This window comes from Porites lutea, chromosome 6, assembly GCF_958299795.1.
Source record: "Porites lutea chromosome 6, jaPorLute2.1, whole genome shotgun sequence".
Taxonomy (NCBI): Eukaryota; Metazoa; Cnidaria; class Anthozoa; order Scleractinia; family Poritidae; genus Porites; species Porites lutea.
The window spans coordinates 35772548-35785401 of NC_133206.1; the positions used below are offsets into that span (position 1 = coordinate 35772548).

At 39.8% G+C, this 12854-nt stretch overlaps 1 protein-coding gene across 1 annotated transcript in view; it reads right to left on the reverse strand.

Moving 5' to 3' along the window:
• Nucleotides 1-1041: 1041 nt before the first annotated feature.
• The window catches only part of LOC140942282 (general transcription factor 3C polypeptide 1-like), a 37624-nt gene continuing 25811 nt past the window's right edge, over nucleotides 1042-12854 (reverse strand). The window contains exons 23-41 of the mRNA XM_073391242.1: nucleotides 12532-12614; nucleotides 11928-12026; nucleotides 10901-11014; nucleotides 10443-10525; nucleotides 9957-10053; nucleotides 9502-9576; nucleotides 9187-9258; nucleotides 8513-8569; nucleotides 7696-7778; nucleotides 7147-7339; nucleotides 6608-6706; nucleotides 5478-6443; nucleotides 5277-5366; nucleotides 5004-5081; nucleotides 4229-4605; nucleotides 3256-3385; nucleotides 2232-2294; nucleotides 1777-1861; nucleotides 1042-1274 (exon numbers count right to left, since the gene is read on the reverse strand). Of these exons, the coding sequence (XP_073247343.1) occupies nucleotides 1189-1274; nucleotides 1777-1861; nucleotides 2232-2294; nucleotides 3256-3385; nucleotides 4229-4605; nucleotides 5004-5081; nucleotides 5277-5366; nucleotides 5478-6443; nucleotides 6608-6706; nucleotides 7147-7339; nucleotides 7696-7778; nucleotides 8513-8569; nucleotides 9187-9258; nucleotides 9502-9576; nucleotides 9957-10053; nucleotides 10443-10525; nucleotides 10901-11014; nucleotides 11928-12026; nucleotides 12532-12614 (2930 nt within the window). The 3' untranslated portion in view covers nucleotides 1042-1188. The remainder of the gene's footprint in view (nucleotides 1275-1776; nucleotides 1862-2231; nucleotides 2295-3255; nucleotides 3386-4228; nucleotides 4606-5003; nucleotides 5082-5276; nucleotides 5367-5477; nucleotides 6444-6607; nucleotides 6707-7146; nucleotides 7340-7695; nucleotides 7779-8512; nucleotides 8570-9186; nucleotides 9259-9501; nucleotides 9577-9956; nucleotides 10054-10442; nucleotides 10526-10900; nucleotides 11015-11927; nucleotides 12027-12531; nucleotides 12615-12854) is intronic.

Here is a 12854-nt window from a genome sequence, read left to right on the forward strand (position 1 = left end):
ACGACAACTTCAAAAAACAATAGGTTTAATGATCAAAACAACAGCTCTGCACGTGCATGACGCTTTTTAGTACATTTCTTTGACGTCGTTTGCTCGACTACGACGTGAAACCTAATTTGACGTTTAATGGAGGAAGTGGACGTACGACGACGAATTTTCCTTCCTCTTTTTGAACTTGAATGAAATACTGGAGAATTCAACTTCAGGAAAAGTCGGCTGCATTTGACATATCGAGCTGGTCCAAATGTGTGGACGCGATTAAGTTTGAAAGAACGCAAATTCATTTTTTACAGGAGCCGATTACTTATTACAAGTAATCGGCTCCTGTTTTTTAGCAACGTTTTCACTGCCGTTGTCGTCGTCGTTTCTTAAAGGTGATGTTACACGGTGCGATTCGCGACGACGATTTTTAGCGCAACACAGCGTTGCAGTGTTGCAACAATGTTGTAACCATTCAAAAAAATGTCGCAACAATATTGCAACGCTGTGTTGCGCTAAAATCTTCGTTGCGAATCGTCTCGTATAACATCACCTTAAGGCCCTGTATACAAGGAAGCAAAGGGTGAACCAAGCACTCGCACATTTCTTCTTTTTTTACACGACGTGTTTAAAAGGGCAGGTAGGGTTACCCAAGCGCTACGGTAACCATACCTGAGTACTAGGGTTACCCTAGCAATAAGGTTACCCTACCTGCCTCGTAAACGCTCTGTTGGAGATAACTCGCCTGCCCGTGACAACTTTCCTCCGTCCAGCGTGACCAGTAATCTTGACAATTTGAACGAAATTTTTGAGCTAAATTATAAACATCTGAACAACATAAGGAATTTCCTGTGTATGATGATGATATATTCCCGTTTTTTCGCGAATTTAACGTCTTTTCCATAGAGAACTTAAAGTTCCTTTCAAATCTTGGACGTTCGGACATGGGCAGAAACCATTTTTTTTTTTGCCTTCAGACGTAGATGCTGGCAAGTACAAACGGACCTGGGCTTTCAAAAATAATACGGCATTTTAAACATTAACTTCAGAAACATACTTTCAAATACATGACAAACTTTAATCTCCCTGTAACTAAAATCTGACAATTATTAAAACATGTTTTTATCATCTCAAAAAGTATGTCGGCCTTGCACACAGCAATGCCTGTCTTGTCTCACTGCGAAGTCAAAATACGGGAGCCGGTAGACATCACGTATAGCCTGTCCTTCTGCTTGTCGCCAAGTTAAAAATGCAGTTAACTGTTGGCGTGTAGTAAGCCATTGTTGTAGTTGGCTCTGTAAAGTAATAAAGTAATAATCCCAAACGTTAGCTATAGTAAGAAGATTGCTAATTAATAATGTGATTAATATGCAGATTAAGCCAACGGGCTAGGAGCTTCCGCTTCCGTTAATAAATTCATAATTCATTTCAAACAAACTTGCAAAGAAATCCACTTGGAGTTGAGCCTGCGATCAGTTGAAAACTAGTAACTTAAATAACTTAAAAAGAAACACCCAACCACGATGGGTCGACACCTGAGCCCACGATCAATCATGTTATATAGGACAGCGGATACCCTGTTTTGACAGCTGTCAATTGACCACAGCATTGGTGTACAACATCATGTTGCAACCTCCCACAAGAGCAAGAAAGTGTGAGATTTCATATTGGTTGCCCTGAGGTACGGAGGGACGGGTGGAAGGACGTGCGGTCACGTGACCACCAAGCTAATGGATAGATGGCGCGCGCGTGGAACTCCGCTTATCCGATGTATAACTATTCAAAGCCTCAGCTTACCTTGCCGTTCCGACGAAGTGAAAAGAGCCATCTTTGGTGGCACTTGCTTTAAGTGTTTAACGATGCAGCCATCCTGAATAAGACTCTAAGATACAAAGAAGGGATGTCAAAGGTCAATGAGACACAGTTTAGATGAATTATGCTGTTGCTCATCATGAAGTGGGTATTACAACAATAAACAGAATATAGAACAGTTAAAACATTGTGACACTCGGCACTGCACTGAGCGCAGGCTGAGTGAAGAGACTGATATTTCTTCCCCAAACTCTTTTAAGTATTGAGAGAACTTCAAGGAAGGCTCCTCGACATGTTGGGGAGAATCTGATGACCAAAACTGTGACCACGTTGAACGTTATTTACGACAATTACTACAGGCAGTCAAAATTTGCATTGCTCTTTAGAGTACTTGGTTCACTTACAATACCTTGTTGAGTAGGATGAGGTGACTAAATTACCTGGAGGATATCCTGTAATGCCGCAGGCCGTAGTGCTTCAAACACATGTTTAGCAATTTGACCCTGTACATACCAAGAACACAAAACTGATAAAGGTGCGACCTATAACTACCTAAGGGGGAAGAGGAGAATATGCCAGCTAGAGGCTACGACTACACGAGTTCTCTTCCTTTTCCTGCTGGTTTACAGTTTAGATTAGATTTTACGTCACTTGCTCTGCTTTGTTGGCCCTAATTTTGCGATCTTGGAATGGTGATATTTTGCAGAACTCAATTTTTTTGTATGTTAAGAGATGTTTGGAGACCAGGGGCCCGTTTCTTGAAAGTCCGTTTCTTGTTTAATGTTTACCAAGTTTGCATTCAAGAGCAGAGTAATGATTAAATGAAACTATTAGTTAACAAAGCAAAACTGACTGGTTTGTCGGGTAGGAACTGTGCTACTATTCAACAGGTTTGATTTTAAAATTTGCCCTCGGGCCCGAAAAGTCAGCGGGTCTTTTGAGAAATGGGCCCCAGTTCACTATCTATTTTTTACACATCGATCATCGCCAACAAAAAAATTGGAATGCGACAACGCAAAAGTTGATAGTCATTAACCAAAATGGAAAATCGTTACAGTGTAATAACAGGCGAGACATGACTACACAAATATCTCAAGTACTATCAAAAAATATTCAAACGAGTGACTCCTTCAGTCCGCTTCCACCCAACTGTACGGTGTATTCCCAGGCCTTCTCGGTCAATGCATTTCGAAACGCACAGGCTGCGCGGAAAAAATGGGGCCTAGGGACTACGCAGGGATTTGCGTGAATCATAAAGAGAGCAGTAGCCTGACGAGAGAAAAATTCCAACTTTCGATTATTGAATCCTTGGTCTAATCAACAGACGTAACCAGTGAGATAAATGCACCTGGAGAAATGATAATCTTATCATGCTGAAGTAATGGCATCAGTGCAGGAGACGGATGTTTCACGTTAGGAACCGATCAGTTCCACCGTTGTTTGCACGCTGTTCATACCACTCACCTCTGGAATGCCGGGATTGTCCAGAATTAACATAAGTACCATTTCCCTGAACATGCGCAGTAAGTGCTTACTTGAGGTGCCATCAATTGTGATCCACGGACGACAAACCACTGAGTAGCGGTCAAAGTTCCTGCAACATATTGAATATCAATTATCAAGCTTTTTCCCAGTCAAGTATAGACCTCTGTTATAATGGCCGCCTGTTAATATATTCTTTTTTATTAAAAACTGAATCATTGGATAATGCAATTCTAGAGCTCTGCCTGGCTTAGCCATCATGACATATGAGCCATTATAACCGTGCTCAGCAAATGTGGTAACTGTACTCGTCTATTCGCGCTTGTTGGATATGAGATGAGGCGCGTATCTACCATCTCATATCCAACGCGCACTCGTGGAATAATTGTTAAATATGTATGATAGCATTTGCAAAATACAAAAGAATTCTTACTTTCAAATGAGGTCAGAAGGGCTAAATATCATACACATAAATAAAAATTATTCACCGAAGTGGAGATGGCTAGTGGTGGTTATTTGCCGAGGCCGCGTTAGCTACGAGGTAAATACCCACCACTAGCCACCGACACAACACGCGTTCCGTGTCTTGCGTATAAATCACTACAGTATAGCCTGGAAAAACAAACAAAAAGCTGGAAAAGGGGTCTGGCGTGGCTACCAATACGATGTCTAAACTACGCAGTACTATCGAGCCCTGGCGCTTATTTTCTTCTCCTCTTCAAACCATTCATAATCGCCAGTTGCTTCTGCGACGGCTAATGATCGAATCCTTCATGCTTTTCACTAGGTTTTTATTGTAGGTATGGGTGAAAGGTGTCTGTGTAACCCTCGAACGAAAATCTGTATGGACCTCTTCTCCACGAGCTTTTTTCGTTTACTGTTCAGCGACTCGAATAATGAGTATTTAAACTGAGCTGTATCCTTGGGTTGATCGATATGTATAGTTGCTACTAACCTATCTTTGGATTTCTTCTTTTGCACGCCTGGCGTTTCCGTCTGTTTGGATAATAAACCAGCCACTGGATCAAAGGACAAACTGGTTGTTTCATTCTCGTCTTTTGTATTGTCATCGTTATCTCCATCTGCTCCTTTCGAATCAATTGAAGGTGACGCACTGCATTCCGTACTAAGTTGTGGATTAGCAGGCGGCTGGTCTCTCTCACACGTGTTTGCATCCTCTGTGATAATTCCTGTTATTTCCAAACCATTATTATCCTGTCCAATAACTTCTGTTTTTCCTTCGTATGACGTAATATCACCCGCCTCTTCGTTGTTGCTGTTTGATGACTCAACATCTATCACGCTTGGGGCTTCTTTGGAACTGCTTTTGGGCTAAATAAAATACAAATAAAGACGATAATTATTAAACAAATTTGTTCCATTTACATATTTATAAATACCAATTTTAGGAAAATGATAGCAGAAGGAAAAGGCGGCCGTATAATCCACAGTTGACGCCGCCGCGACGCAATGCCGGGTACGCTGTTTTTTTTTTCTTTTTCAGGAAGATGATTGGATTGGTAGTGCTTAATGGTTTTGGACATTTTTTACTGCAGCAGCAATGAGCGATTTGCCTGAAAACACTGAATATTTGTCCGATTCACTGCCGGAAACTGCCGGTAGACTAAATTCTTCAAGCCATTTGTGGCACCGAAACGGAAGGACGGAAAAAGTTGGAGGGTTACAAAAAAGCAAGGAAGAAAGCAGAAAATAACGTTAAAAAATTGTACCTTGAGTAACGTTACACACCACGGCTTCACGAAGCTTGAAGTAACCAGACAAATCTCATAAAAGCCGACTTTGTACATCTGAAATATGGCAAAGATTTTTAAAAATGATTACAGGATGATTTGTATACGTTCACTTTTATGTACCATAGTTTCCGTATAACATTAGCGTGTCGAAAGTGTTTAAGATGAGCCTCATGGCTCGGAAGCCTGTGAAGACGCTATTAGCAAGAATTTTTTTCATCCACGTTTCAGTAAGTCTAGTGGTTCAGGTACCTGTTTAGCTGCACACAAGAACTGTACATGTTCATCTAGTGAGTACTGTGATGCTTTTAAGTCTTGCTCATGGCTCTTATAGAATTTTTCCTACAACATCAAACAAATCAAGGTCAGTTAATTAAAAAACAGCTTTTGATGTTCAGCGAGACTGAACTGAGTCTGAACTTCGCAATCATGCCTCAGGTCCTAATGACCTACCTGTAACTGAACCACAGGAAAACCAAACTCTCTGCGCTCGTCAACAAGATGGTGAATATCTCTGGACAAAGTAGTATCCACTTCACTAAAAACCAACTCCGTTTTCATCCGAAGCAAATACTCTTCTATTGATTCACTCTTGGTGACAATAACAGGTGAAGTGACAGCATCATTAACTGCGTCTTGACTGAAAGGAGCTGTTTTCCCTAAACTTGTCACTTTGCTTGATGTTACTCTAACTCCTGGTCCAGGCTCTTTATCAGAACTTGTAATTCTGTCTGCGTCAGCTTCATTTTGCACTTTTCCATCACTGTCATCTTTTAATCTAACAACATTTTTGATGTGATATAAAGTCATAAAGTCGTGTGTATTGAAAGGCCTAGCTGGCAGCTGGTTAATAGATACATAGGGATCCTTACCGCCCCTTGCTAACATTAGGGCTGTTCTAGATGATCGGGATGTGAAGCTGTTGTATGTTAGAGATGCGACTGGAACCGTAGTTACTTTTCTGACTTCAGAAGTGTTGGGTTCCTCGTCACAAGTCTCAGGGCAACTTTTCAGAAAGTCACCACTTTCCTTCGCAGATGCAAGATCGTAAGGACTGGTGAATCTTGCCACTGTTGAAGAAGGTACACTCAAGGTTAAAAGTTTACGTTTATCTGGTTTTTCCTTCACTGGTGTTGATGGACCAGAGTCAGTTCTTTCGGGGGATTCTGTGATAACATACGACTGAGTTACTGAATCCGGGCCTTTATTCATCACTGATGAAGTTGACTGAGATGTTCCACCACTCTCCCCGCTCTCCCCACTCTCCCCAGTCTCCCCACTCTGTGGTGAGGTGACAGTGGATGGAGACACATGATCAGCACCTGGTTTATTTTGTTTAGGTACTTGACAAGGACCTGTGTTATTTCTCTTCTGCAGTGATACATCGCCATTCTCCCTATTGGTCACCTCAGCTGGTACCTGGCAATGAAGTAATATTAAACACAATTACAAATAGGAAAATGATGTTCTTGTCTTCAATAAAAAAAAATTTTATCACCCTGAGTGAAAAGCTGTGGCAAACACAACTGCTAAGAGAAAAGTTACGAATAAGCGACAAGTGTTATAATGCTGGGCGTACTCACTTCAACTGTGTCCTCATATGCTTGTTGCTGTACATTAGTGTTACATCCTGACGCATCCATGTTGAGGATGGTATCAGGAATGTTCATCTCAACATACACCTGAGTTTAAATTAGATAAAAATCTGTTCTTATCAATGATGATTTGTTAAAACCGAAAAGCAAAATAAAAAATCCCAAGTTATCTAATACGTTTGCCATTGAACCATTCTACATTCTTGGATCGTACGTGAAATACACATAAAAAAACGTTCTATATATGTTTCCTATTCATCATTTCAACGTATGTCATCAGCACATTACTGCGTTATACCGATATCACTTGAATCTTCATTAACTCCTAAGGCTGTCTGATCGCGCCCGGCCCAATCACTAAAGCCTCAGCTATGCAAACATGAAGTTCTGTGCTGTGCTGGTGCACATCACATATTCAAAGAGGCAAGGTCCACTACTCCTTTTGAGATTAGTTTGATATTTTAAGAAGCGAACAATAAGTGATGATTTGGAGATAAATCCTTTCAGGTATCAAAACATTTCCTGACCTTGTTTGTTGCCAGAAGAGAGAGAAAACAAGCCACGTCTCCACCACAAGTATTCTTAGAGTTGACTTCTAAGGAGCCTGGGCAGCTAGGCTGTGCTAGCTGTTGCTCTCCTTTCACAAGCCGAGTCCAGAACTTTGCACAATCTTTGTGCAATGTAACCAACTTGAAAGCTTGTAAGAACAGACGGTGATACCTGAGTAGAACAGTTGTAAATTGCAAAACAATGATGATTTCTGGTCAAATGTATTATGGCAGGCTCTCTAGGTATTAAGTGTGACATACATCGTCCTACTTAACCTTATCAAAATGTAAATGAACCCATATTAACTGTTTTCTCTCGAGAAATAAGAGTTCCTTTTTTTTTGGTTGTTAGAGAACTTTGCAGACAGATGGTGTAATGTGTAAATCCGTTCAGGTTCCCCCTGTACGCGCCAGGGAACACTTTGTGTACTGATGTATTCTGCAGTAATCTGTTCTTGTTGACAATAGACGGCTCATGTTCTCGTTTACAGTAACACAAAAAACAAGAAACAGCCGAGAGCAACTTACAGAGGACTGAGCTGGTAAGTCATTGAAGCAAAAGGTAGGGACCTAGAAAACTGACTGCTGCTCTGAGGATCCTCGATTGTTTTCTGTACAGGAATAGCGAGAAACAAACAATACATACAGTGCGTCAGAGATGAATAATGTCAATTTCACAGGGTGCCAGTGTATGAACTGTATATAACTTTATCTATGTTTACATTTTTACATACTCTTGGGCTAGTTTGTAGATATATAATCATATCTAATTATACTTTTTGATGATCAGTTTGAATTTCGTCATTTCATTTTAATTATACTTTTTAATATTTTAATCAGTTTATAAAGATTAGTCCGTTTTAAACTATTTTTAATGCATGTTCTTAAGTTTTTTTTAGTTTTTTTTTTTCCAGAAAATAGTTTCTTAAAAAATTTTCCCAAAATTACGATGTTTTTAGGTTTTTCTTAATATCTGTATATGCATAATTCACATTTTTATTGTTTTGTATTTTTTAGTTTGTCGAGCGTTTTTAACATGAGCCTCTGGCTCGGAAGATTGTGCAAACACTTCCCACGTCTTCGACATTAAATAAATCATTCATTCAATTATTCATTCAAACCTTCATGACAACAACATACTCAGGGTCATCATCTCACCAGCACTTATCCTGTCCAACAACTTGTAATAGGCTTTGGAAGGTAAAACTGTATTGTAACTAAAACGCAACCCTCGTTTCATCTCCGATAAGCAAACATAACCAAAAAAGAACGCAAAAAAGGATTGAATGTTGAACGGAAAACCCGTTAGGGAAGCGTGACTCTTGCACTTAGAAACTGAACCTACCCTTCTCCTGACCAGGTTGTTTTTCTGCATCTCTTTAAACACATCAGTAAGTTCTTCCTAAGGAATAACATGCACGGATTACGTTTGTGAGCTACTTTGAAAATTACAGTGTTGTTGGAAGAAAAGGCAACCTTAAATTTATCATAACCTGAAACGTTAAGGAGGAATAACTCGGTGTTACAGTTTTAATTGCATGTTATAGGTAGGCAACAGTAGCCTGGGTTAAACCAATCAGTGTAACGAGATGAGTGTAACATAGCTAGCAAGCAAAGTCATAACGACAAAAACTATGAGCCATTAAATGGACCTAAAAATGCACCAGCTTCATTAGTACTATTATTATTATTGCTTTTTTTAATGCTTTGTTAATTCATATGACACCATGCAGTGGCAGATCCAGCCCAAGGGGTAGCGGGAGCGGGAGGAGATGCAGGGCATTTTTTGAACGAATTATCCGGGCCCTTGGGCCTTGAGGCCGTCTGTCTGGACTCCATTACCGTAGCTTCACATTTAAACGCCAGATACGCCAAGAGCAGCAGCAAGATAAACCAGGATTTAGTAGATGCACCATGTAACAGGGCGAAATAGAACGGATAGGAACAACCCAAATAAGAGCCGTGAAAGTGATCAATAGTATACACCGACAGCGACTGAAAAATAACAAAGAAGCTTACCTTAGTAAAAGAGTTAAACATTTGGAACACTCTGTAAGCATCGTATATTTCTCGGGGTGTTGTTAAAGCAATCTGTAGAGAACAAATCAAGCACGTTGATTAGCAGCACTTCCGCCTCTTTCCTTTTTAGGGGCACAATTTAAACCATCTGAAATGCCACGACCTGCAGACAGATAACAAGTAGTTATATGCACAAAAATGGGTGTCTATAAAATCAAAAACAAAAACCTACCACCCGAAACCAAAGACCTAGAAGGGAAAACAAAGAGGAAAATGAGCGCTCTATTTGGCGGACAACAGCCTCAGTTTACAAACCTGTATCTGATCCCTCAGAGCTGCTTTATTAATATCACTGACAGTCTTGATCACAGAACTCATTGACAGACATTCCTGAAACAAAACAAGCAAATAAGGCTTAGTTCCACCACAAGCCGCTCGTCAATTGATGATTGGATGTGGGTATAAAACTGGGCACGCGCACCAGACTCAGTAAAAGAAAAACTCTTGTTCACAGAGCTCGCCTTTCTTTTGGTCAGCAACGTAAACGCAACTCGAATCATGATCAAAAGGATGGCGGCCTCGGGATACGAGAATGGTCAAAACCTGAAAGCTAAATGATCCTTTGGAAACGAGGTGGTCACTAAATTGGTTTAAATTTGTCAACAAGTGGCACATTACATTTATAACTAAATTTGACAACAACTGTTTTCCTTGAAAATACATTCATTGGTTTATCTTACTCTTCAGCTAAATCCAAGAGTAATACTTACATCCTTAGAAACCAGTGGTTTAACTTTGTAGTTGTCATGAAGCTCTTTTATCGACGCAACTAAAGTGCCATCTCCATCCCAAGACAAACTTGAAGTGCTGTATCAGGCGAGCAAAAAAAAAAAAAAAAAGGAAGGAAAAAGGAACCATAAGTACGAAGAATTTGATCAAATGACTTTTTTTAAAATTATTTCTTTAGTGGGAAGAGATTGTTGTAGAACGTATGGCAGAGATTTTTAAAACTCTTTTGGTAGATTATTTACCATGAAATTGTTTACTAAAGAAAATGTAGCTACAGGTCTCTAAAAATGTGAGCCAGTTGCATTATTGAGTAACATAAAGGCGGGGAAATTATTTAGCCACACACGAGAGATCTTGAGAGATTGCGATATTCATACGACAAAAGTCGGTGCTACTGAAGTGTGCCTGCACAGCTAGACTGAACAACTGAATAGTATATTGCGGAACCTGGAAGGTAACAAACTAACCTGAACTTCTGCCTTAACCTCTTAACTACTTCTTTAAATGTCTTTTCAAAATCAGCATTTGGATCGTCAAATCCTTGGAATGACTGTAGAAGAGAAGCAAAACACATCGCATGAGAGTGATAAGACAATATTGTGCTGGAAGAGAAAAACAAACAAGACTGTAACTTGAAAACGTATGAACAGTTCCAGAACATTTTGAGTAAGACAATGGCGATTAATCAGTAAAGAAAAAAATCAACATATAGATGCTGTTTCACCTGGTACTAAGTTTAACGTTTTAAGCCAGAAACAACATCCCATCAATGACAAAAAAGCTCAAAAATACTTTTTTTATGGTGTGCCATTGACGTTTATTTTACCAACTGCCGGCTAAGTTGCATTTTCAGACGCCCCGAAACGACTCGTAATCTCAGTTGAGCATATAAATAGAAATACTGTAATACATTCCGGAGGCGCACCTTATCATGAGCACATTCCACAGAACAAACTTTAACAGTCATTTGCGACTGAGGATACTTCATCAGTTTCAAAATCCTGCGGTGAATATTGGGAGCTGTTTTATCAAAACTTGCCTACAAAACAACAAAGATAAAATTAGGTTGAATAACTGACTGGTCCTTGCACCAGGTAAATGGCACATGTTTGGTAGCCTCATAGAGTGAGACAAGATTGAAAAATCTCCAAATTTAACACTCTTAAATTCCTTCTATTAGTGATCTTGTATTTTGCCTTTTGAACATCCCATGTCCCTTATGTTTTCAAGTTACTAAACTAGAAATTCACAGCACTTAAAATACGACATTTGATCTGAATGGTTAGGGTATAGGTAAAAACGTTTTTCTTTCTTTTTTTTTGCAATGGAATTACATCTACGTCAAAAGGAAAACACGCACCAACTTGCAAGTCACGGGAGATTACCGAACCATTTCCTACTGTTAGACCAACGATGGCTGGTACTGAATTATTGAACTTACTTAGTGGAAAATACAACAATTGTAAATTTTCAAATCAGTTATTAACATGCCGTCAAGGATACTAGGATAACATGTGCGCCTCAAAAATCAGTTAGGCTACCTCTACACTATACCGGATACTGAGCTTTTGCACCGATAAGAAAACCATTTCGGATGACTGGGCTTCATGATTATAACAGAGATTGCGGCTCGGATTTTGTAACAGAGCGAGGCTGCGCCGCGCCCATCTTAAAAGTGGATCGGCGTCACATATCGCCGGGATAGGTGACCGCAGCGCAGTTTGAACAAGTGTTCATAGTATGCCGGCATGATAAGTTATCCGGTATAGCGTAGACCTTAACATAACCTTTTTACTCCGTCCGTCTGTTCCGTTCATCCTTTGTTATAGTCACTTCGAAGGGCAGGGAAGGGAATGTACGTAAATTAGGTAAGCAAAAGTCTAACTGACAGTAGCAGCCGGTGGCGCCTCCGATTTAAGAATGACACACCTTGTCTTCTCATATTTACCTACCGCACACTGTTTGTGTAAAATGTTTCTCATATAAACAGATGGACCAAAACCAGTCGATTCTTTCTTCATGATACCAAGAGCAATATGGAACAGCAGTAACTACATATCATCAAAAACGAAAGGGAAAATCATATCAGACTATAAAGGAATCATTCGTGTGAAATTCACATACGTTTGAGACACGGCATTCGTGTGTACGTTTTGAATTTGCTAAGAAAGAGTTGCATGATTGAAGATGGTTTCTCGGCTGAGAATGTTTACAATAACGAAGTGTCGCCTGTACCTGAGTTATGCAAGGTGCTAACCTTAACAGTTCCATACCAAAGTGTCCCATTTTGAATGAGTTTAGCTGCCCTTTTCTCAGCGGTGTTGATTAATGACTCGTGGTGTGTCTACCTTCGCGCCGGCAGAGGTACGCTATAATGGTTGACCGGCCTTAGGGTTGGTAACCCGGCAATGATGATGTCGAATTTTTAGTTCCGTTTTATACCTTCTTTGTAGTAATGTGCAAATTGCCGTTGTTTGTACTTAATTTTTGTGGAAGCCCAAATTTGTAATATTCTTTTTAAAGATTATTATATATGAGGTGAAAACGTTAATTTACCCAACTGTCCTCCTCGGCTGAAAACTGGATTCTTTCACAAGTTTTCCTTGCCAAAATATTCTTGTCTTCTTCATCAACAGCAGCTAGTGAAGGTACAAAAAGAGAAAAACAAGACAAAGGAAAAATGACCCTCTTTTCTTTAAACAGCGACACACACACAGCTTTGGTGAGATATCTTACTCTGAGAACTGATACTAGAATGCTGCGAGTCCAAAACTGAGGCAATATGGAGTGTATATTGAAACATAACTGATACAAAGTCTGCAGTCAACTGAAATTCGCTTTGCACTTACTCTCTTACCTCACTACATGTAAGTGAAAAA